Source organism: Eschrichtius robustus, chromosome 16 (genome assembly GCF_028021215.1).
Source record: "Eschrichtius robustus isolate mEscRob2 chromosome 16, mEscRob2.pri, whole genome shotgun sequence".
In the NCBI taxonomy this organism is placed as follows: domain Eukaryota; kingdom Metazoa; phylum Chordata; class Mammalia; order Artiodactyla; family Eschrichtiidae; genus Eschrichtius; species Eschrichtius robustus.
In genome coordinates this window covers 51,608,986-51,634,951 of record NC_090839.1, presented here as the reverse complement: position 1 = coordinate 51,634,951, position 25,966 = coordinate 51,608,986, and the positions used below count along the sequence as shown (strand labels likewise).

Sequence of the window (25,966 nt, the reverse complement as noted above, 5' to 3'; positions counted from 1 at the left end):
AAGAAGTAAATGACTGGACACACTGCATCCTCCTTTGTCAGAAACACGTCAGCGCGAGAGCAACACACATGGCCAGGGGGCGTCTTACTTCCTTTTCTATAACCATGTCAGTAACTGTCTAAGAACCACCAGAACCAAGAACTATGGGTGGACGACTTTCATTAAAAACTCATAATTCCGTTAGCCGTGCCGCGACCTAATCTCAGTGGGCTTTCAGGGCACTGGTAACGGCAGCCACGTCTTGGGGGCATTAGGACCCCAGGCTACAGAAAAGTTAAAGTGAGACATCAGTCGTAGCGCAGAAGTAACCCTGCGGACATGGGATGAGGGACGGAGACACGGAACAAATGGAGAGATCACCAAAATGGGGAGACACACGTCCCGTGGGGCCACAGCCTGGCCCTCGGGGCAGCACCACTGGGAGCACGTCAGGCAGCCCTCCTGGCTTGGCCCCCGCCCAGGCCCTCAGCCTCTGCTGTTGGCACAGCTGGAGAATTTCCAGAACTGGGGGCAGAAGGGAGAGGTGACTGACATGTGCAGGCTGTCCGACCAGGCCAGGGTCTCCCCGAGGGGCCGGCACATCCCCTGACCTGGATACGAGGGTGGGTACTTTCTCCTAGGGCCTCCTGCAGCCCGAAGAGGCAGGAGAGCTGGGCAGGAGCCAGCTCTCTGAGCGAAGGTCCTGCCCTTTAGATGCCACAGTTGAGTTTATTCAAAGCCGGAATTTTCCAGAGAGTTTGGGGATTCATAAGAAAATGAATCCGAAGAGCCATTTGTGATGTTAAACCTCCCTCAGAGGCCAGTTGAAGGGCACAAACGTTCACCTACAAGAGGAATAAGGTCCGAGGACACCACAGATGATAACACTGTGCAGGCAGACCTCGGAGATACTGCGGGTTCACCTGCAGCCTGTCGCAATAAAGTGAGTGTTGCAATAAAGTGAGTCATGTGAAGTTTTTGGTTTCCAGTGCATGTAAAAGTGACGTTTACACTATACTGTAGTCCAATAAGTGTGTAAAAGTATCACATCTAAAAAAACAACGTAGGGAATTCCCTGGCGGTTAGGACTCTGCACTTCCACCGCAGGGGACACGAGTTTGCCCTCTGGTCAGGGAACTAAGATCCCGCAAGCCACATGGCACAGCCAAAAATTAAAATATTAAAAATTGAAAAAGAAAAGAAAAAACCCATGTGCATGCATACCTTAACTAAAAAATACTTTATTCCTAAAAAGTGCTCACCAGCATCTAGGCCTTCAGGGAGCTGTAATCTTTTTTTTTTTTTTTTTTTTTTTTTAAGTAGACGGCTGCTCCCTGTTGGGGAGAGGAGCTCTTTCTGTTTCTTTTTTAAAATAAATTTATTTATTTATTTATTTTTGGCTGCATTGGGTCTTTGTTGCTGTGCATGGGCTTTCTCTAGTTGTGGTGGCTTCTCTTGTTGCAGAGCATGGGCTCTAGGCACGCAGGCTTCAGAAGTTGTGGCTCGTGGGCTCTAGAGCGCAGGCTCAGTAGTTGTGGCGCACGGGCTTAGTTGCTCCACGGCATGTGGGATCTTCCCAGACCAGGGCTTGAACCTGTGTCCCCTGCACTGGCAGGTGGATTCTTTTTTTTTTTTTTTTTTCAGATTAACATCTTTATTCTTTTTTTTTTAATATTTATTTATTTATTTATTTATTTATTTATGGCTGTGTTGGGTCTTCGTTTCTGTGTGAGGGCTTTCTCTAGTTGCGGCAAGTGGGGGCCACTCTTCATCGCGGTGCGCGAGCCTCTCATTATCGCGGCCTCTCTTGTTGCAGAGCACAGACTCCAGATGTGCAGGCTCAGTAATTGTGCCTCACGGGCCTAGTTGCTCCGCGGCATGTGGGATCTTCCCAGACCAGGCCTCGAACCCGTGTCCCCTGCATTGGCAGACAGATTCTCAACCACTGCGCCACCAGGGAAGCCCCTGGCAGGTGGATTCTTAACCGCTGTGCCACCAGGGAAGCCCTGTAATCCTTTTGCAACAGTCACATCAAGGATTGCTGATCACAGATTCCCACAACAAACAATCATAATGAAAGTCTGAAATATTGTTAGAATTACCATAATGTGACACAGAGACACGGTGCAAGCAATGGCTTTGGAAAAATGATGCAGGGCTTCCGCAGGGCTTCCACAGGCCTTCAGTGAGTAAAAAACACAAAGGGAAGTGCAGGACGAGGTCCACCTGCACAGCAAGACTGAGATTGCTGAGCAGGGTGTCAACACTCACACACACACACTCACACACACTCTCTCACACACACTCTCTGACACTCACACACTCACACACTCTCTCACACACACACAGCCTCCCTCAAGCTCACTGCAAACCACAATGTGATCCACAAACAGCACTGTGAAACCCGTAAAGCCGAGTTTCCCAGCCCCAGCTCCGTGCCCTGGGACTCGGCTGAGGCCCCATAAACGGGGAGTGACTGGGACCATAACCGATGAGAGGAACCACAGCCAGCTGTTATCCCAATAGAAATCTTAAAATTTTGACTGTGGCATTGTTCAATTATATTACAGTGTATAAAACAAGTTCTCTGTGAACCAAAAGGGGACCCTCCCCCTTAACAGAAGAGAACGTGAAGAGACAGGGCCCTGGTGCAGGGCTGTTACCTGGGGGTGAGGAAGATGGGGTCTCTGCAGCCATGCTCCCCGTTGCAGAGGGTCTCTGGGGACAGCTCCGTCTCACTGCCCTCACCATAGTCCTCGAAATGCTCCTCGCCTCCTATCACCGTGACGACCGACTGGCTGTGCAGGTGGGACCTGCAGAGGCAAACTAGTGTCAGCTGCTGACATGGGCTGCGGGCACCCCAGAGCCACGGGCGTGACCTGAGCCTCCAGCAGAAACGTGCGGTGACCACACGTGTGAGTTCGTGTTCTAACAGCCGCACTAGGGAAGGTAAATGCGCAGGTGAAGTACACTTTAACAATGTACTTCACTTGGCCCAACATACCCAAACTCATCACTTCCAAAACAAGATCTTTACATTATCTATGTCCTTGTGTCATAATAAGCCTTTGAATCTGGTGTTCGCTGCACCCCGGGCACATGGCAGGTGCTCCCTGCCCCGGGGCCGGGCCACCACCTCACCACGGATCCCCCCACCCCCCGAGATCCTGTGAGCAGGCGCAGGAGCTGCCCCCTCAGAGGGGCAAGCCTGGTAGTCAGGAGGGGCCAGTCTCCGTCCGCTGCCCAGACCCACAGTCGCACGACACACAGCGCAAGCTCCCCGAGGCACCTGACCCCAATGGTCTCGGGACGTCCGACGGCTCTCTGAAGAGCATGTCCGAGTCTGACTGCCGCCCGCCTGCTACCAGCCCTCACCTTCTCACACAGAGACAGGAAGAAATGATTCCTTCCGACAGACACCATTTCACACTACGCTGCTTTCTGTTTCTGTAGATGAGCTGCTTCGTGGATCCATGTGCCCAGACCCCGGGAGAGGAAGCTGCCCCCAAAGTGAGAGGGACCATGCACAGCCTCCACGTGCCGGACGTGGACGCTCGTGGGCAGCGAGGAGCCCAGCGCCTGTCCTCATGTCAGAGGGGATGCGCGCTTGGTGCTGGGGACCCAGGGCAGACCACACAGCTGTCACACACCGCATCGACAGAAAACGGGTGGCTTTAGATTACAATTGGCATCCTCGCGGCAATTCAAGATTTTCTCATTTGACACCAACGTGACTTCAACAAATCCTAAGGGCAAGTCACTGCTTAAGCAGCAAAACAGCCCAGAGCCTAGAAACTTCCAGAGAAAAACTAAGACCTCATAATGGTTTCCCAGATTTGACACTTCAACTTTGATTACTTGACCCAAATTGAATTTAATTAAAAGAACTTAGGGACTTCCCTGGTCGTGCAGCGGTTAAGATTCCACACTCCCAATACAGGGGGCCCAGGTTCAATCCCTGGTCAGGGAACTAGATCCCACATGCATGCCGCAACTAAGAGTCCACATGCCACAACTAAGGACCCCGCGAGCCACAACTAAGGAGCCCACAAGCCACAACTAAGATCCAGTGCAACCAAATAAATAAATAAATATTTTAAAAAATTTAAAAGAACTTACCTTATTACCTTAAAAAAATACTGATCAGGGGCTTCCCTGCTGGCGCAGTGGTTAAGAATCCGCCTGCCAACGCAGGGGACATGGGTTCAAGCCCTGGTCCGGGAAGATCCCACATGCCGCGGAGCAACTAAGCCCATGCGCCAGAGCCTGCGCTCTAGAGCCTTTGAGCCACAGCTACTGAAGCCCGTGCGCCTAGAGCCCGTGCTCTGCAACAAGAGAAGCCACTGCAATGAGAAGCCCGCGCACCGCAACAAAGAGTAGCCCCCGCTCACCACAACTAGAGAAAGCCCACGCACAACAACAAAGACCCAATGCAGCCAATAAATAAATAAATAAATAAATAAATAAATAAATTCTTTAAAAAAAAAAAAAAAAAGTACTGATCAGGAAGCTACAGCGAACGTGGCATCCCCAACCCCACGTATTTTACCCTCACACCTCCCTCCTTGGTCACCGCAAGCCACTCCGGGCTCCATCTCCACACGCTGGGCTTGGCCCCTGGTGGCCCTGGAAAGTGTTCCTTCAGTCCCAACAGAGCCCAATGGCCGAATGTGCACACACGACGCCCCCTTCCCCACCAGACGGTCACCCCACACCGCAGCAATCAAGGAAAGACCCCAATAAATGGAGCAATAAACTATGTTCAAAGACTGGGAGACCCATAGGGACAAGATGTTGGTTCTGCCCAAATAATCTACAGATCCAGCAAAATCCCAATCCAAATCCCAGCAGGTACTTTTTTCCAGAGACTAACAAGCTAAATCTATATAAAATCCACATGGAAATGTGAAGGTCAAAGGTGCCAACGCAGCCTTGTAGAACGAGGCTGGAGGGTGCACATGGCTGAACGGCAGGACCGGTGGGCGACAAGCCTGGAGCAGAAGGACTGAGTGGTGCTGACCTGCGCAGGGCACACAGGGCCAAGCAGGGCGTCCAGCACAGCCCATGCACTCGGCCACCTTGTGGGGCAGTGAGGAAGGAGGGAGCTTCAAAACCGAGCCTGAGCTGATGGACATCTATACAGGTAAAATGACCCCTGCCTCACACCATGCACAAAAACTCCCTTACAGGGAGATGAAAGAGCTGAAAACAAAGGCAAAACAATAAAGCTTTTAAAGAAAAGCAGAAGTAAACGTCACAGTGATGTAGAGTAAGCAGAGACCTCTGAAGCAGAACACAGACGTGCCAACCACAAAAGACAAACAGATACACTGGACTACAGTAGAATTAAAAACGTCTGTTCTCAGACACCCCAAGGAAGTGAGAAGATGACCTGCAGAGGGGGAAAAAGATGCCTGCAACACACCCGGGACAAAGGAGTCCCCTGAGACAGAGGAAGAGCTCCCACAATTGAAGACGGAGGAAAAGATGGCCCACGGGACCCGGGGAGGCCAGATCCACCCACCGCCTGTATCCGCAGAGGCAGCCGACGCAGAGCTGAGAAGCAGTGCTGGGACCATCAGGCCACGAGCCTGTTTACTATCTGGCCTCTACAGAAAAGCTTGCAGAGTCCTGCAATCAACAAAGGGGCGAAAGCCTGGAACAGGCACCGCACAGGAGAGGGTCTCCACGTGGGCAGCCAGTGCAAGAAAGGCACTGCCCCCGTCAGGCACCTGGGAAACCCAAGTGAGGACCACCTGCTCTGCGCGCCCTCGGACAACGGGCGTGAAGAAGCGGAGGATGCCAGGCGCTGCGAGAATGGAGAGCAGCTGGAACCCGCAGGCGGCTGGCAGGCAGGGAGCTACCAAACCCCACCTGTAAGTGTCTGACCTGCAGTAACTCCTACAGAGGAGCCTGTGCCCCAGGTGCGCCCTACGCCACCGAGGAACAAACCCGGCCACCAAAAGACGTGATGCTTATATGCAGCAGCTTTAGTCATGAAACCAAAACTGTGAGCAAACCCAATGCCCCAATGCCCACTGACAGGAAATTAAGAAGCTGTGGGCATTCACACAGTGGAACACTCAATAATAACCAGAATAAACCACTCACAACGGTGCACACAGACACGGATAAACCTCACAGCCATGATACCAAGTGGGAGAAGCCAGGTGGAGAAAGGATACACACTGTGTGATGACCCTTGAGTGAGGAACAAACCAGAAGCCAGGGTACCAGGGAAGGAGCTGGTGGCGGGGGGGGGGGGGGGGGGGGGGCGGCGGGAGGGCTGGCGCCTGGGACAGGCATGCCTTCTTCAATTAGGGAGGAAAAACACAAGCTCTGCAGGGGCCAAACAAGAAACACAACGAAATACAATAAGCAAAATTCCAGTTTCAAGGCATCCCGGGGAGCCGAGGGCAGAACCGCCAGCCGTCACCTGGGCCCACATGGGCCACCTGGCACCTGGCCTCTCTGAGCCGGTCCTTTCCCCTCACTGTCCTCAAACGCATGGAGTCAGGGTGCCATAAAGATGAAGACGTTTGAAGTGTGTCTCGCCCTGGGTCATAAGAATTGTGATGACAAAATCCAAAAGACGAAGCGAACGTTGTCTCCTAGGATTCCTATCTGTACAGAGGAGCACCTCCTGACGGAGGCTGCACGGTCAGCTGGGTGCAGGCTCTTCCCAGGACCGCAGCCCTTCACAGGCTCACACTCCCCTCTGGATCACCCGACATGAACCCCCCCATGAATCCATCTGCCATCAGCCCCGGGCCATGTAGATGGGAACAGACCTGCCCGGGAGCAGCAGCAGGGCGCCGTGGCTGGGCTCCTCCGTGGCGTCCAGGCATTCGGGGGGCACCAGAGTGCCTGTGTCCTCATCCGTGAAGGTCTCACACTCACTGTAGGTGCTCTCGGAGCCCATGTATGCGCTGTCTGTCACCTCGTTTGCCTAGGAGAGAGAGCCAAGAGTCAGTCCCGGGGCCCGGGAAAGGACCCCGTGGAGGAGGAGCTTGCACGTGGGAGATGTCCCTCCTGTACTTCTAAGCAGAAACAGTAGGTTACAAAACACTTCAGTATTTTAAAAAATGAAAAATAGGCACACGTTCAAGAGCAGAAAAAATGACTGGAGTGATTTTTAAACTTAGTTATAGAAACATGCCTAAAACGGACACAAAGTATCCCAACATCACAGGATACATGCCAGAACAGCCCGTTTTGTGGCTTTCCAGCACTGGAATGAATTCTACCCCAGGAACTAATGTTCAATAATGTAAGACTATGTCTTTTTAAAAGTCCCCATCAATATCTGCTATGTACGTGCAAGCTATTGCTTTGAAATTCAATTACGTGGTCTAACCTCAAAATACGAATTCATCAATTATTTGACCAATTATGTTTGCTGGTTAAATGTCTACTTTCCCGGACTTCCCTGGTGGCGCAGTGGTTAAGAATCCGCCTGCCAATGCAGGGGACGCGGGTTCGATCCCTGGTCCGGGAAGATCCCACATGCCACAGAGCAGCTAAGCCCATGCGCCACAACTACTGAGCCTGCGTTCTAAAGCCCATGAGCCACAGCTACTGAGCCCAAGTGCCACAACTACTGAAGCCCGCGCGCCTAGAGCCCTCCCGTGCTCCGCAACAAAAAGAAGCCACCGCAATGAGAAGCCCGCACACTGCAACGAGGAGTAGCCCCTGCTCTCTGCAACTAGAGAAAGCCCGCACGCAGCAACAAAGACCCAACACAGCCAAAAATAAACTAATTAATTAATTAATTTTAAAAATGTCTACTTTCCCATTAAACACATCTTTGTTTTTACTCTTGTGGACCCAGCACCGAGCACAGGGCTGGGCGTACAGCAGACAGTAGATATTTGTGGATTGTCCAAATGAACTTAAAACTGAAGAACCATTAAACAGGCCATTTTCAATTTACAATCTCAGCTTTAACTGAAGGGCAACTTCATTGGTTAGGAGAAGTAGCCAACCTTTCATGCTCGAAAGAGTCTGAGGTTAACAATTTGCAAACAAGAATTCAGAGAAGCAACTGGAGACGGTGCACTTTGTCCTCGGGCTCTGGTGCCACAAGATGAGGATGGGGTGAGGGGGGCAAGAGAGCCCCTGATGGCTGTCTCCGCGCCTGCGCCCAATGGAGACCCAGGGCCCATCCTCGGTCTGCCGTCCACCAGCCATGTGACCCCAGCCCGGTCTCTCAAGCATCCGAGCTGTGCTGCCTCATTTGTAGATCAGGGGCTGCAATGCTGATCTCAAGAGGTCGCAACCACTCAAGACTTAGAGATCACACAGGCAGGTGCAAGAATAGAGCCTGAAAGCCAGGGGCTCACGTGTCATAGGTGGTGCAACCCCCGCCTCCTGCACATAACATAGGACAGAATGAAGCAGGGAAGGCACCCGAGGTACCTACTGCAGGCATTCCATGATGCTCCTTATTTCCAAGGGAAAACCCCATATTCCTTGGAATCTCAGGCAACTAAGTAATTCACAAAGAGCGTTCACTTCAAAATCTGAAATCAGGAAATCCCTTCAAGAGGCCCCCACTCTTTCTCCCCACCACCAAGCAGGTAGCTCTGGGCTCAGCCTGCAGGTAGGGACACTGTCCGAGCCAGGCAGGCTCTGCCATGTGCGAGGCTGGGCCCGCTGCTCCTGGGCCGAGGGACAGCTGCCCGGAGCCCTCCCCTCCCCTCTGCTTGCCCTCGAGCTGGAAGCAGGCGGGGCCCACACACCCCAGACTTGGACTGGGGGCCTCAGAGACGGCTTCCTGTAGGGGACAGAACATGATTCTTGAGGTCAGCGTTTAGACAGCCGACCACCACCACTTCCAGCAGAGGCTCCTCTGGCCAGTGTGGCCCCAGGTCCTCGCAGGCAGCGGGGTGCGCAGAAGTGACGGCCAGCTCGGTGCCAGGGGAGGCCCGGAGCTCAGGCCTGTTGACCTCACCCGCAGTCATGCCGCTGAGGCCGGGCTGCAGCCGGAACCCTCCCTGGGGCCTGGAGGACGGTTCAGGGTGGAAGTAATTCCCCACAATGCAGGACGAGGCAGATGCCATGCAAACCCGACTGCGCCCACACCTCGCAAGCAGACACGCCCACCTTCCATCCTCATTCCTAAAGCAAGCCCGGCCCCGGGGGCACACAGAGCAGCCCCAGGGGCAGGAGGCCCAGAGGCTCCAAGAGGACCCAGGGCAAGGCCCAGGGAGGGCCAAGGGGACCGGGAGGACGGGGCCAGCTCGTTTCACAGACACTGCCCACCTGCTCACCCCCTGAAGTCCAGGCTGTCCTGAATAAATTTCAGCAAGCCAGATAGTTTTCTAGGGCAGGCGGGTGAACACCTGCCTTTCAAGAGGGCAGAAAACTGTCTGTGAGCGTGGTCCACTGGAGGAACACTGAGGGCTCAGAGAGGCACCCCAGCGGCCCCCATGTGCTGCCAGACAGGACCTCGCTTTGCCAGCCCACCGTCTATGCCGCCAACTTAAAAATGATTACAAATTACACGTTAGGATAAGCTCATGTGGAAATCAAAGTGCACTTTAGAAAGCTTGGCTGTGTTTCCTCACTGGTTAACAAACGCTGGGCCAGCGGATGGACAAGGAAGCCCGTGCTCACGGCCATCAGTGAGGGGCTCGAGGGTGCCCAGGCCTGCCTGGGGCCCTCGCTGTCTGGTCATGGTCCCTCCAAGGGGAACAAGCTGCCGGGCAGACCGTGGCCAGTGTCCAGCCTCCTCTTACCCTCAGATGCCAGCCTGGCCAGGGCCTGGCTCCTCACACCAGCTCCAGGAAGGGCGCGCTCGTGGAGACAGCCTTCCCATGGAATTGGAGTGCTGGGGACTCTGTCCAGACCGGTCGTCAGCTTCCAGCGGCCTTCTATTTGCCCATCGTGCTGAGGTTCTGCAAAACCTGTGTGTCCACCTGAAGGTACATCACTGTCTCGGAAGGAGTTTAACCCGCTCCCAGACATGCTCCATTAAACCCACTGCGCTAGCTGGCAAGCGGGGCAAAGTTCAGGAAGTGCTTGCTGGGTTTTTAACAGTCAGATCTCAAAACAGAGCAGCTTTTGTTCTTGATTTTCTAACCTTTCTGATAAGAGTTTGAACAAAAGACCTATTTCACCATCATCTTATTAAGGCCAAGAGTTGGAGAAGAAGGGAAGGCCGGAGAAGGCACAGCAGAGACCACGCTTATCATTCCGCTGGCGCCTGCTCTCTGCGACTTTCCCATCGTCCCTCTAGAAGTCCTGACACGCACTCGTCCCCGCGGGCATCAGGTCCTCTGCCAGTCCACCCTCCACCTCGATCAGACTCTCAGACCCGGAACCACCTTCTCATCCCCAGAACATCAGGGACAACCCTCATTCACCGCCCCGCCCTTCCCCTTCTCAGAATCGCCACTTTCTCCTGGGGAGAAAAGAATCAGAAACTTTCTCCTGGGGAATTCCCTGGATGTCCAGTGGTTAGGACTCCGTGCTTTCACTGCCGAGGGCCCAGGTTCAATCCCTAGTCAGGGAACTAAGATCCCACAAGCCATGTGGTGAGGCCAAAAAATTTTTTTTAAAATGAAAAAAATAAAAACTTTCTCCTAGGAGCTCTCCTACAAGCTGGGGCCAAAGGGATGCTCAGTCAAACACCGGAAGCCACGGGTCCCCCAAAGCGTTCCCAGCAGGAAAGGACTCGGGAGCAGCAGTCCACCAAGTGGTACTGCAGAGTGCACCCTGACCAGCACCGCTGTGTGCCCAGACAGAAAATGTTCAACAAAAGGCTTATTTATCTCTGAAGATCGCCAGCAGAGGGTCTCCAGATGTGGTATTGGATATAATACACATAATCTTCACTCATATTGTTATGGGACTTACTGGGATTACACGATTCAAAAGTTTTTTTAAAAACAGCTTTCTAGGGCTTCCCTGGTGGCGCAGTGGTTGAGAATCTGCCTGCTAATGCAGGGGACACGGGTTCGCATCCTGGTCTGGGAAGATCCCACATGCCGCGGAGCAACTAGGCCCGTGAGCCACAACTACTGAGCCTGCGCGTCTGGAGCCTGTGCTCCACAACAAGAGAGGCCGCGATAGTGAGAGGCCCACGCACCGCGATGAAGAGTGGCCCCCGCTTGCCACAACTAGAGAAAGCCCTCGCACAGAAACGAAGACCCAACATAGCAATCAATCAATCAATCAATCAATCTAAAAAAAAAAACAAAAAAAACCAAAAAAAAACAGCTTTCTACAAGTTTCTGTATAGCACCTAATTCCACTCCCCTCAAAATTACATATAAAAACCTTGAAAACGGGGCTTCCCTGGTGGTGCAGTGGTTAAGAATCTGCCTGCCAATGCAGGGGACACGGGTTCGAGCCCTGGTCCGGGAAGCAACTAAGCCCGCGGAGCAACTAAGCCGTGTGCCACAACAACTAAGCCTGCGCTCTAGAGCCCGTGAGCCACAACTGCTGAGCCCGCGTGCCTAGAGCCGGTGCTCCACAACAAGAGAAGCCACCACAATGAGAAGCCCACGCACTACAACGAAGAGTAGCCCCTGCTCGCTGCAACTAGAGAAAGCCCGCACGCAGCAATGAAGACCCAACACAGCCAAAAATAATAAATAAATAAAAATAAATACATTTATAAAAAATAAATAAGTAAATAAAATAAAAAATAAAAACCTTGAAAAGCATAAAAACACACGGAGGAACTTTTAAGGCCCAACACTGTATGATTCTAACCAGCTCTATGACATTGTGAAAAAGCAAAACGATGGAGACAGTAAAAGATCAGAGGTTGCCAGGTGCTAGTGGGAGGAAGGGACGAATCTGGGGAGCAAAGAGGATTTTTAAGGCAGCGAAACTGCAACGGTAGATACATGTCATGAATTCATCCAAACCCACAGAATGTACACCACCAAGAGTGAGCCCTAATGTAAACTATGGCCTTCAGTTAGTAACAGTGTATCGACATTGGTTCACCCTTTATAACAAATGGAAGATGTTCACTGCAGGGAAACTGTGTATGTGTGTGGGGTGTAACGGGAACTCTCTGTACCGTCTGCTCCATTTTCTATGGAGCAGAAAACCTAAAACTGCTAAAATGTAAAGTGTATTAATTATTTTACAGCAACCAAAAAACTTAAAAAGAAATATTCCCTCCTTGTTGAAAAAAAAATGAAGATCTGAAAACCTGAGAAGCATTCCTGCTGCATACTCTGAAATGTCAGGTTCCCACCCACGTCCTCAGAAGGTGACAAGCGCGAGGTGGGGGCTGGCACACCTGAGAGGTGAGGCACCATAAAGGTGGGAGGGCCACACTTGTGGGATGCCAGGGGGGTCCACCCTGCAGAGGACGGGAGCCAGCGGTCGGACAGCACCCCAAGCCTGCTCCACCCAGGCTTCAGGAGGCAGCCCCAGCGTCAGTGGGCCTCACCCTTTTGGAGCAAATGTGTTGACACTTTTTACTATCCTGAGTAACAAAACTCATTGTATTAGTTCCCTGGGGCTGCCAATTTCTTTTTTTTTTTTAATTTAATTTAATTTAAATTTTGGTTTTTTTTTTTTTTGGCTGCATTTGGGTCTTCGTTGCTGCACGTGGGCTTTCTCTAGTTGCGGCGAGCAGGGGCTACTATTCGTTGTGGTGCACTGGCTTCTCATTGCAGTGGCTTCTCTTGTTGCGGAGCACGGGTTCTGGGCACGCAGGCTTCAGTAGTTCCAGCACGCAGGCCCTAGAACACGCAGGCTTTAGTAGCTGTGGCACGTGGGCTGGGTAGTTGTGGCTCGCGGGCTTAGTTGGTCCGTGGCATGTGGGATCTTCCCAGACCAGGGATCGAACCTGTGTCCCCTGCATTGGCAGGCAGATTCTTAACCACTGCGTCACCAGGGAAGTCCCAGGGCTGCCAATTTCTAACTACCATAAACTGGTGGCTTAAAACAACAGGAATATATTCTCAGAGACCTGGAGGCCAGAAGTTGGAAATCAAGGTGTCAGCAGGGCTGAATTCTTCCTGAGGCTCCAGAGGAGGACCTTTCCTGCCTCGTCCAGCTCCTGGTGGCTAGGGGATGTCTCGGCTGGCAGCCGTGTTCCTCCAGCTCTGCCCACGTCTTCATACCGCCTTCTCCCCCATGTGTCATCTCCCTCTTCAAAGGACATTGGTCATTGGATTCAGGGCCCACTCTACCCAGCATGATCCCATCTTGAGATCCTTAATGAGATCTGCAAAGACCCTTTCTCCAAATAAGGTCACGTTCACGGGTTCCGATGGACCTTTTGGGGGGTACCATTCAACCCATGACACCCACATACACATAAAATACAAAGAATCAATATAACGCCCACACGGAAATACGAGAGAAGAACAAAACGGACGACATTGATGGTAAAGTGTGTGCTGGTGTGTCAACGTGCAGGAGAGGTCTGCTGCTGGCCAACCACTAAGTGAGGAGACGGGGTTCTCCAGACGCTCTGAACAAGAAAAGCAGGCTCTCCCCCGACCTAGCTGCACTTCTGGAAAGTTCAAGGTGTGTCATTCCACACAGAGCCTTCCATGCCTCGCCATCCCACAGTCTCAGGGTCTGGCAGTTGACTTGACAGCTGACACGTCAAGGTCTGCACACCCTCAGCCCTGCCCAGCCACACCATGCCACAGCCAGCACACGTCCCAGCTGGGCACTTGGCCTCCATGTACCAGGACTGGGCCTGGCACCACCAGGCCACACACAGAATGAACACACCAGCTGTTGCTGAATGGGGAACGCAAGGTGGGGTGGTCCCTGCCCTCAGGGGCTCAGGCCCAGGTGGGACTCTGGGACAAAGCTGTGAGGGGTGAACGCTCCCAGGTGGCTTGGAGGCCTGTGCTGGCAGAAGTGAGAGACAGTCAGGAAGTGAACCTGTGTCATCTGAGGGATGACTAATACCTGGGCAGTTTCTCAGAGCAGGGAACAAGCTACAGAGACACAGAGGAGGGCAGTGGGATCCTGTGGGGTGTTACCATTCACAGGGACTCTCAGAAGCTCTTCATTTCACAAAGGAGCTCGTGCTCTGGCCTTGCTTGGCAGTCTGGCAGAAGGGGACAGCAATGTCACAGGCGAGCCTGTCCCTCTGCTGACAACAGGCCACCAGCCCCGGGTGCACAGCACGGACAACAGACACCAGCCAACCACAGCGTCCCCACCAGTGTCAGAATGAGCCCTGCCTGCCTGCCCTTCATGCCATTCCCCACAGAAACAGCCGTGGAGATGACCAAAAGACACATGAAAAGATGCTCAACATCATTAATTATTAGAGAACTGCAAATCAAAACTACAATGAGGTATCACCTCACACCGGTCAGAATGGCCATCATCAAAAAATCTCCAACAATAAATACTGGAAAGGGTGTGCTGAAAAGGGAACCCTCCTGCACTGTTGAATGTAAATTGATACAACCACTATGGAAAACAGTATGGAGGTTCCTTAAAAAACTAAAAATAGAGCTACCATATGACCCAGCAATCCCACTACTGGCCATATATCTGAGAAAACCATAATTCAAAAAGAGACATGTACCACAATGTTCACTGCAGCATTATTTACAATAGCCAGGACATGGAACCAACCTAGATGTCCATCGACAGATGAATGGATAAAGAAGATGTGGCACATATATACAACGGAATATTACTCAGCCATAAAAAGAAATGAAATTGAGTTATTTGTAGTTAGGTGGATGGACCTAGATCCTGTCATACAGAGTGAAGTTAAGTCAGAAAGAGAAAAACAAATACCGTATGCTAACGCACATATATGGAATCTAAAAAAAAAAAAAAAAAAAAAAAATGGTACTGATAAACCTAGTTGCAGGGCAGGAATAAAGACGTAGATACAGAGAATGGACTTGAGGACACGGGGTGGGAGGGGGAAGCTGGGGCGAAGTGAGAGTAGCATCGACATATATACACTACCGAATGTAAAATAGTTAGCTAGTGGGAAGCAGCAGCACAGCACAGGGAGATTAGCTTGGTGCTTTGCGATGATCTAGAGGGGTGGGATAGGGAGGGGTGGGAGGGAGGCTCACGAGGGAGGAGATATGGGGACATATGTATGCATATGGCTGATTCACTTTGTTGTACAACAGAAACTAACACAGTATTGTGAAGCAATTATACTCCAGTAAAGATCTATTAACAAAAAAAAAAAAAGAAACAGCCGTGGGGACCAACGAGTGAAGCAGGATTTAGGGTACATGAGGAAGAGAGGGTGTATCTGTCAGATGCCCGCTCAGCTCTCTGGGGAAGACCACTTGCCTCAAAGGTAACGAAGTCATCGAACTCCTCGGGGCAGGCTGGCGGCTCCTCGTCAGGGGCAGGCGTGACACTGCAGAGCTGGCCGTCGGGATCTGCTAGAGAAAGAAGACCCTGTTCAGCAGGTGGCCCAGAGTATCCCCAGAGAGGTCAAGGGGGAAGGTGCGTGCATGGTGGACGTGAGCGGGACCTGGACTGGCCATGAGAAACCCGGGGGGAAGGAGGCAAGCAGTGCAGCCCCCAGGGAAACAAGGCTTTGGGCCAGCTCTCAGGGGGCCGGGGGGGGGGGGAGCCCGAATGACAAGAGGGCTGTTTCTTAAAGAGCTGGCAGTATTGTAAAGTGAAGGAGTAAGACACCAAGCTCTGCCACGCCACCCCGGCTGGAGAAGGAATGAGGTGCCAGACTCCACGTTTTATTTATTTATTTTGGCCACGCCACGCATCTTGCGGGATCTTAGTTCCCCAACCGGGGACTGAACCCAGGCTCTTGGCAGTGAAAGCGCGAGTCCTAACCACTGGACCGCCAGGGAAGTCCCAGACTCCACGTTTTAAAGAATGTCTTGTCTGGGGAGGTGTCAGTGTGGTAACATCTGTCCAAGGTGCTGGACCCACGGCAGCTTTTATTTTCTCCTTTTTTACTTAACTTTATCTTCTACAACACATTTTATTTTATAATAAGTTTGAAGGAAACGCTATTGTTTCATGCTGGATAACGCTGACGTCAGCACCAGAGACCCCACTTCTCAGACACGAGCCCACAGCAGCGGCCCTTCTGCAGGAAAAGCTCTGCTCCCACGGCCTCTAGGCAATGTCAGGGCATAGCCCGTCCCAAAGAGCATGCAAGACGCCTATGTTTCCTGAAGCTGTCTCATTACTGTGATATCATAAGAAATATTTATTTGGTCTTTGTCTCCATTGGTTCCTAGCACAGAGCTCCTAAAACCCCGGGGATTTCCTGAGTGAAGGGGTGAAAGGAGCATCTTTTATTCAAAACAAGCCCCTTTCAGCCTTACCTGGGTTCACACCAGTGAGGTGGCTCTCAGAGGATGGGGGCTGGTTGCCAGGGGAACTTTCAGCCCCACTCCTGACCTCTGACCTCCCGGGAGGGGGAGGGGCTGGAGACACAGCTAATCTCCAGCGGCCAGGGATTAAACAGTCCTGCCCGTGTAATGGAGCCTCCACACAAACCCCAAATGAAGGGGTTCGGGGAGCTTCCGGGTTGGGAACACACTCAGATACCAGGAGGGTGGCACATCCCAAACTCCATGGGGACAGAAAACTCTCCATGCCAGACCCTGCCCCATATACCTCTTCACCTGGCTGTTCATTTGTAACCTTCATAATATCCTTTATAATGAACTGGTAACAGTAAGTAAAGCGCTTCCCTGGGTTCTATGAGCCATTCTAGCAAATTATCAAACCTGCGGAGGAAGTTGTGGGAACTCTCGATTTGCAGTCAAGTCAGACAGGAGGGAGGGTGACCCGGGCACCTGGGCAGTTGGTGTCCCAGGTGGTATCCACAGAGCACAGAGGACTGCGTGGTGAGGAAAACCCACAACACGGATCACAGCAGTGACTACTCAAACACATCAGTTCCTTGTTGAGTGTGTTTCACGTGACCTAACAAAACATCAGTCACTTATTTGTATGGAGTAGAGGCCTTTGAGGACCAAGTGGACCAGCAAGCCTCCTGATGCTCCTGGGAAAAGGACTCTGAAGGGTCAGTACTGGCCTCCTTGGCCAGAGGACGCTCTTGTCTGGCGTCTGGACACCACGTCCCCAGCTGGGCTCTGAGGCTTGGAGCCACAGGACAGCCTGGGGAGGGGGATGGATGCTGCCGGACCCTCAGCGGAAGGACACATGGCTATGTCCTGTTTTTTTTTTTTTATATAAATTTATTTATTTTATGATTTTATTTATTGTTTCTGGCTGCGTTGAGTCTTCATTGCTGCACGCGGTCTTTCTCTAGTTGTGGCGAGTGGGGGCTACTCTTCGTTGCAGTGCACGGGCTTCTCATTGCGGTGGCTTCTCTTGTTGCGGAGCACGGGCTCTAGGCGCGCGGGCTTCAGTAGTTGTGGCACGTGGGCTCAGTAGTTGTGGCTCGTGGGCTCTAGAGCGCAGGCTCAGTAGTTGTGGCGCACGGGCTTAGCTGCTCCGCGGCATGTGGGATCTTCCCGGACCAGGGCTCGAACCCGTGTCCCCTGCACTGGCAGGCGGATTCTCAACCACTGCGCCACCAGGGAAGCCCTATGTCCTGTTTTTGAAGAGTTCTCAATTTGAACAGAACAATCACGCTTCCCCTCGACAGTCAAGCGGATTCAAACATTTACACGTTCAGTAACCGTGAGATGCTGCTCCAAATTCAAGACTGCAAAAGCCCTTTGGCTGCTTCCGTCTTAAGAATCACAGGTACTTTTGCTGCTGTTGCTTTGTACCGTTTTCCCCAGGGGAGTGTGGCTCAGACGGTGGCTGGAGTGAAGGAGCCTCAGAGCGTGGCAGGCTGGACCTGGACCCCGTGCTCGCTGCCCACCACGTCAGCCCACAGCCCTGCAGCCCCTCATTGGAGGCCTGGTCTTTGGTGCAGGTGAACTATGGCAGAACCATGGGGAGAAGGTGACTGTGGGCGGAAGGCTTTGGCGTCTGGGGCAGGGGAGGGAGAAGACCACTTACCCCGGCGCAAAGCTGTAAAACGCTAGGCTGACTCTGCCTATCTTTCCACTTTCAAATGTTAAGTCTTGCTTGCACTTCCAAAAACTGAAACAGAGAATTCAAAACTCTCAGAAAGCAGCCAATCATCTTAGCCATGGTGGACATGAGCTCAGATTCCAGGGGGGGGTCCTGCCGCATGCAGTGGAGGAACATGTGAACGCAGCTCGCATTTCTACGATCTCGATGGGAACTAAATATGGTTCTTCTATCAGTTTTCTCAATTAAGTATCAGTTTTTACTGTTTATTTATCTTATTCTTCCAGAGCCTGGGGGTGGGGGATGAGCCAGAGCAATGGCCCATTTGTAACAACCACCCTTGATTTCATTCTATTCCTGAAACGAGGCCTGTGGCGAGGACAGCAGACTCCTGCACTCCTCTGCAAAACTGGGTCAGTACACGGAGTCAGTGCTCCACTCCAGGACGCAGAACAAAAGTCTGACAGACGCGACAGGCCGGCCATGGTCATGGCAGGCGTGCCGGCAGGAAGACGTGAGGTGAGCTCTGGCTGAAAGCAGTTCAGGTGATCATGCTCCCATTCTCCCAAATGCTACGAGTTAACAATTTCAAAATCGTCTCTGACTTGCTTTTATTCTAATTTTATTTTCACTCTCCATTCGTAACAAAAGTTAAATGATGACGTCAAATTACCAAAAAAAAAAGAAGCAGGGGGACTTCCCTGGCAGTCCAGTGGTTAGGACTCCGCAATTTCACTGCCAGGGCCTGGGTTCAATCCCTGGTTGGGGAACTGCGATCCCACAAGCAGTGAGGCCAAAAAAAAAAAAAAAAAAAAAAAAAAAAGAAAAACAAAAAAAAAGGAAAAGCAGGGCCCATAGCCCTGAACTGCCCAGCAGTTCACCCACTGTGCGGGGAGGGGCGTCCCCACCAGCACTGCCCACTCCAGAAAAGGCCAAGTCTCCTGAGGCACCCAAGCTGCCCAGCCCAGCCCCCCGGCCTCCCTGCAGCCCCAAATGTGCAGCGTAGCCCCAGGTCCCCTTCCCAGACGCTCTCCGGGAGACCTGTGTGCCCCCAGCTTCACCGTCCCCCGAGTCCCATCACCTCCCGGGGTTGTCCGGGCTGTCCTCCACTAGGAAGCCAGCTCCACGGGTGCTGTGTCCCCGAGCCTGGAATGGTCCTCTCGGCAAAGCCGATGGCCCTGACAGGTCTCAGCTGCCCCCTCCCACAGCCGCAGCCCCTTCATCCGCCTGATTCAAGCTCTCATCATGGCAGCCTCCCCGTAGCCTGCCCACCCGAGGATCCCGCCCTATCTGCTGGCCAGGCTGGGCCCCTGACCAACCCTGCCCACCTCCCCCCACCCTCTCTGCTCCCTCCGGCACACACTTCAGGAGTGGGGTCTGCTCTGCATAGGCTAAACTGGGGCAGGGGGACACCAGCTGCAGTGTGGCATCACGCTGAGACCGAGTCTCACCCTCCCACACCACCGCGTGGGACGCTGCTGTTCCAGAATATTCGTGCCACTGAAGAATCACAGCACCACTTCCTGGAGCATTCAGGCTAACTCTGGGACAGCCTAGGAAGCTTTCATTTTTAATTACAGTGGAAATGTTACCAAAAAAGAACGCAAAAATAATGAGACTCAGTGATGTGTGTGGGCCCCAGAGGCGGAACTTTCACCTAGTTGTCCTGACCTGGGGACTTCCCTGGTGGTCCAGTGGTTAACAATCAGTCTTGCAATGCAGGGGACGCTGGTTCGATCCCTGGTCGGGAAACTAAGATTCCCACATGCTGTGGGGCAACTAAGCCCACGCGCCGCAACTAGAGAGAAGCCTGCGCACCACAACGAAAGATCCCACGTGCCACAAGACCCGACGCAGCCAAAAACATATTAAAAAAAAAAAAAAAAAAAAAGGTTGTCCTGACCTGGAGGCTCTGATTCGGGAGGAAGTGAGGACAGAGGGCCCCCCAGCTGCAGAGGGAAGGGCCCAGGCCAAGGCAAGGAGGGAGGAGGGGTGTGGCGAGCCCCATCTCAGCATCAGGTGGAAGGTTGACCACAAGGGACAAGCAGGACCCAGGAGACAAGACATTCTCAGACAACCATCTTCTCTCACCAGGTTGATAAATCTATGCACACGAAACTTCGAGACACGTGCAACCAGGGGACAGCCTCAGGGACAGCAGCTGGCACCCCTCCGGCTCAACAGATGGGGGTCACTCTGCTCCCACGCCGGGGCCTGACGGGCTGGTGGCTGGAGAGCTCTGACAGCGCACTGGGTCGCGCCCGCCTGGTCATGAGTTTTCCAGGGAGCACATTCTGACTCCTGAGGCCCAGGGTTGGGACCCCATAGGTCACGACCCCCCAGGAATTCCTACAGCTGAGCTTGCTCTGTTTCTCGTCACCTGTGGGCCTATCAGAACAGAGCAGCCACTGCCCAGCAACAGAACTGGGGATGTGGGCTCAGAGAGGCTCAGAGAGGGCCTCAGAGCCACACAGATAGCCCCGGCACCGTCTCTCGCTGGCCACTGTCCTGGGCTCCTTCCTGCCCACACCCAGGGGCCTTGACCCTTCAGAGAAAGCATGGTCTCGGCCCTGGCTGGAAGGTGCCCCGTGGTCAGCAGCTGCTCTGTGGTCACCCCAGGGAATGGTCCACACCACTCCCCCCCGAGGCCATGGGCTGAGGGTGGGCAGCAGCATGCCTAGCCTGGCTCATGTCAGGCCGAGTGTCCCAGCAATTCCCGTAAGTTCTTGAATTCTAGAATGTTCTGCTGACGTCCCGGTACAGCACTCAGGGACTTTAGCACCTTCTTCCCCACAAAATGGCTTAGTCTCTGCTTACCTGAATATTCAATTTGTTTAATTACTGTGACCACATAAACATTGATCCCCTCTGGCCGAGAGTATTCCAGAAGCACATTTTCCTCTTACTCCACATCTTGTTTTTCCTGGCATGAGTGACTGCTTGCTGGTGTCCTGGGCTTGACCCCTATGCACCCACCACCCTCCCACCCCCAAGCCCTCGGGCAGAGCTGCAAATCCTTCTCCAACGACCCACCAGTCCTGGGGCCCTGGCTCCCATCACCACCAACCTGCGGCCAACCCATCACATGGGGTGAAGGTGAAATGAAGCTGAAGACAAAGACCCACAGAGCCACCTCCTCCGGGACATGTGACCTCCTTACTGACCCCCAGGACTGAGACCAGGCAACCCAACGCGGCGGCTCCAGCCTCGCTGGGTCCGGACACCCAGGGACCCATCGGGAAGCTCTCAAGCACACGCGGCACACGCGTGAAAACCAGTCACACGGCAGACCTCAAACTCCAGGCACAGCACAGAGATCCCATTCTCTGACTATCACACACATGATTAGATTCAAATTATTGACAAGATCTTAAAATACATTTAGAAATTGTTTAAAATAATTGATGAGTCAAAGAAAAAAATCACACTGGTTTGTTAAAACTAAGAGAAAAAAGCCCACGCCTAGAGTTTCCCAAAGGTTAACCGAGGAAGCTGTGGGCGGACAAGCCAGCCCCCAGCGTCCTGGGCGTGCCTGCGGTGGCCACGGCCCTGGTGACCTTCCCGAAGGCCTGGCTCGGGTGCCTGCTGTGGGGTGGTGAGCACACCATATCAGGAAGCACCAAGACACACTGGAGGTGGAGAAGCAAAAATTTGCATGAAGCCACCAAAAAACTTTGCGCAAGGGATGAAGTTTTAAACAACTTTCTGTTTTAACCGCACACCTAACCTCCAAAAAATCACTGAAGGACTACAACCCACTGGTTACACAGATCCAGACACAGGCACGAAGCCTCCGCCTGCGGACTCTCAGCCTGGAGCCCAGGGTTCACCTCGCCCACCCCCCACCGCAGTACCACCTCTGGGTGGTACTACCCAGCTCACCACACGGGCCTTGGGACTGCCCCCCACCTGGACCAGCCTCGTGCCAGCCGGCCCAGAGAGGGCTGCCAGCCCGGACCTGGCCCGTGGGGTCCTCCAGCCCGGCCCCACCCACCACACTGAGGGCAGCTACACGGCCTCGGCATGTGCCGTGCACGCATGGGGTCCCCAGGCTGTGCGGGGCCTCCGACGGCGTGCGTGCAGACTGACTGGGAGAAAGAGCCAGCGGGGACTTGGGGTTTAGGAAACCTTGCCCACGTGACACTGCTAGGCAATAACTTGGGGGCGGGGACAGACAAGACAGGTGACACTACCAACAACTGCTGATAAGACCCAAGGGCATCCCTTGACCCAGCCCCATCAGGTAACTGATGGCCCCACCCAGGTCTGCACGTCCTCCTCTTCCTCCGCCAAGAGCAGGAGGAGGGAACAAGCCTGCGACTGGGACCTCCCACCACCCTCACCCCAGCACATGGCCACAGATGGGGAATGAGAAGGAAAGCTCTATTCAGAGCTTCGGGATTTTATTTAAAAGGACAGCATATGGGCAACCAGTGAGAGTGTGAAGTGTTCGCTCTGGCAGTTCTGTACGAAACTAAGCTCACAGCCAGCACGCGACCAGCCATCCCATCCCTGGGCACAGGCCCCAAAGCCATGACAACACTGTCCACACAAAGACTTGGACCCCAGCGTCACTAGAAGGTTCATTCATTGTGGCCCCAAACTGGAGACATATTACTGTCCATCACCTGGGGGGCGGACAGACAAACTGCATAGGCATGCAGGCGAGCACAGCTCCACACGGGAAGAGTGCCCTGACACGCAGCAGCACGGGTGAGTCGCAAGCATCACACGCGGGCGAGCGCAACACAGGAGTGCGGCCAATGGTTTATTTATGTGATGTCCACAAGAGGCAAGGCTAATCCATGCTGACAGAACCAGCCAAGGAGATGCCGGCAGTCTCCGGGGGCAGTAAGGCTCTGGGCAGGGGTCTGCATCCCAGCAGGAGAACATCAACATTCACAGACGGGCACACAAGATTTGTGCGTTCACAAAAGGTAAATTTTGACTCAAAATAAGACTGCAAACGAATACTGAACTCTAAGTAATGACTGATACACAGGACGAGGTGTTTGGGGGAGTGTATGGTAGTATACCTGTCTAAAATGCATCCCATTTAAAAAAAAAAAGATGGATTGTTGGACAGATGTATGGGTGGATATATGATATATAATGACACAAACGCAGGAAGATGTTCCCTGCAGACTGTGGACAGCAAACACACGTGTGGGTGTTCATTGTGTAAGTCTTGCAATGTTTTTGTATGTTTGGAAGTTTTCATAAAAAAAAAAACTTCTGGGGACTTCCCTGGTGGCACAGCGGACAAGACTCCATGCTCCCAATGCAGGGGGCCTGGGTTCAATCCCTGGTCAGGGAACTAGATCCCACATGCATGCCACAACTAAGGAGCCCCCCAGCTGCAACTAAGGAGCCCATGTGCTGCAACTAAGAAGCCGGCAAGCCACAACTGAAGGAGCCCTGGAGCTGCAACTAAGGAGCCAGGCTGCTGCAACTAAGACCTGGTGCAACCAAATAAATTAAAAAAACAAAAACAAAAACAAAAAAAACTTCTGGGGAAAGGGGCAGTAGACTTCTAACATTACAAATAAGTAGTTGAGTCAGTGAATTCTGGAGTACAGGGCGTGAGGAGCAAAGAACGAGGTGGGAGAGAGGGCCTCCTGAAACCTGGGATGTTTCAGGGGCTCTAAGGAGAAGGAGGCTGTGAAGCTCAGCAAAAGGAGTCTGAGGAGTGAGGGTCACTAATCGGGGGGCAGGGGGCTGAGGGAGGGGGCTAAGGAAGGAGTGAGGCGACAGAAGCACACGGTGGGGTGACTGACCTCCATTTCTGATCGCTGTGATCCCTCGGTAGAAGTCTTCGAAACTAATCACGCCGAGCCCACTGGGATCCAAGTACCTCGTTAAGTCCTTCACCTGCAATGGCCAAGTGAGAATGTTATCGGAGCCTTCACACTTTGGGTGGTCGGGGGGTCGTGCATGTGACATCTCACCGCATTCAGAGAAGCAGGAGGCTTGCAAGGGGCGGTGCTGAAAGTAAGGGCCATCGGGTCCTCTGACTGGAGTGCCAGCAACAGCTCCAGCCAGGGCACAGGTGGCATCTGGGGAGATGCTGCCAACAGTACCCAGAACCATGAACCACGAACCACGGAATAAGACCCTGCTCTCAGGCCAAAAGCCATGCTTCTTGAGTGTGCTGAAGTTTTAGGCATTACTGCAGTCAGGATCCAGGCGCTATGCACAGCACAGACCTGCCCATCCCAACAGGCACTCCAGCCGTGCAGAGGCCTTAGTAAAACTGACTTCAGCAAGTAGACTCTGGACATCAGAAATAATAGAGTAAGTGGGATAATTCACACATGATGTTCCAGAGAATGAAACTCTCCAAAAAGAAGATAAGTTTCTGTTTGTAAGTATAAACTGGATTTCATAAAAATTTAATACTTTTGCTCTTTAAAAGACACCCTTAGACAACACTGTAAATCAACTATACTTCAATAAAAATTAATTAAAAAAAAAAAGACACCATTAGTATAACTAAAAGACACAGACTGGGAGAAAATATTTGCAAATCATATATCTGATAAAGGACTTGCATCCAGAATGTATAAAGAAATCTTAAAATTCAACAAGAAGACACACACAATTCGTTTTAATGGGCAAAAGATTTAAATAGACATTTCATCAAACAAGATATATAAATGGCTGATAAGCACATGAAAAGATGGTCAAGATCCTGAGTCCTTAGGGAAATGCAAACTAAAACCATAAACGGCTGTAATGAAGACAACTGACAACAACAAGTGTTGCCGAGGAAGTGGAGGCACAGGAACCTCCGACGCTGCCAGGAAGGGTGGGAAATGGTCTGGGAAATCTGGAAAACCAGGGCCAACCACACAACACAGAAACTCTACTCTTAGGGATCTTTGCAAGAGAAAGGAAAACGTGGGTCCAAACAAAGACGTGTATGCAAATGTTTCCAGCAAGCGGCATTATTCAAAACAGCCAAGGAGCAGCAGCAACCCAGATGTCCACCAGCTGAGGAACGGATAAACACGATGTGGTCCCTCCACACAAAGGACTACTCTTCAGCCATGAAAAGGAATGAAATACTGACACACATACAACGTGAAAGAGCCTCAAAGACATTCTGCTAGATAAAAAGCCAGGCACAAAAGACTACAAATCATATCTTTTCACTTACAGAAAATTTTCAGAGAAGACAAACTTACAGAGCTCAGTGGTTTCCTGGGATTCTGGGGTAGAAGCAAGGGTTGACTGCAAACAGCACAAGAGATCTTTCTGGGGTGTAGAGATGTTGTAAAACTAGGCTGAGGTGAAGGGCATGACTCTATAAATTTACTAAAATTCATGAACTGTACACTTTAAATGGATGAATTTTTTGGTATATATGTTATACTTCAACAAAGCTCTTAAGAAACAAATGAATAGAAAGATAAAAAGGATTCAAGGGAAACTGACAAATACTGAAGTAAGGCAAAGAAGATCTAATATATGGATATTAGAAGTCCCTCAGAAGAAAAATCAAAGCAAAGAACAAATATTAAAACTATACTTAGCGACTTCCCTGGTGGCGCAGTGGTTAAGAATCTGCCTGCCAATGCAGGGGACACGGGTTCAAGCCCTGGTCCGGGAAGATCCCACATGTCGTGGAACAACTAAGCCCAGGTGTCACCATTACTGAGCCTGCACTCTAGAGCCTGTGCTCCACAACAAGAGAAGCCACCGCAATGAGGAGCCCGCGCACCGCAACGAAGAGTAGCTCCCGCTCGCCACAACTGGAGAAAGCCTGCGTGCAGCAGCAAAGACCCAACGCAGCCAAAAACAAAATAAATAAATAAACTAAAAAAAGAAAAGAAAAGAAAACAAAACAAAACAAAAAAAACTATACTTAAGGGACTTCCCTGGTGATCCAGTGGTTAAGAATCTGCCTTCCAATGCACAGGTTCAATCCCTGGTCGGGGAACTAAGACCCCACATGCCTCGGGGCAAGTAAGCCTGCGTGCCACAACTGCAGAGCCCACACACCACAACTACTGAGGCTGCACGCTCTGGAGCCTAT

At 52.1% G+C, this 25,966-nt stretch overlaps 1 protein-coding gene across 4 annotated transcripts in view; it reads right to left on the bottom strand.

Moving 5' to 3' along the window:
* RAB11FIP3 (RAB11 family interacting protein 3) overlaps positions 1-25,966 on the bottom strand; it is an 80,571-nt gene that overhangs the window by 16,269 nt on the left and 38,336 nt on the right. For 2 of the 4 annotated variants that reach the window (XM_068524994.1, XM_068524996.1), the window contains exons 2-5: positions 23,706-23,799; positions 15,247-15,338; positions 6,771-6,928; positions 2,643-2,792 (exon numbers count right to left, since the gene is read on the bottom strand). In XM_068524994.1, the coding sequence (XP_068381095.1) occupies positions 2,643-2,792; positions 6,771-6,928; positions 15,247-15,338; positions 23,706-23,799 (494 nt within the window). Of the gene's footprint in view, positions 1-2,642; positions 2,793-6,770; positions 6,929-15,246; positions 15,342-23,705; positions 23,800-25,966 lie in introns of all 4 variants that reach the window. The other 2 variants (XM_068524993.1, XM_068524995.1) reach the window with 1 other exon arrangement.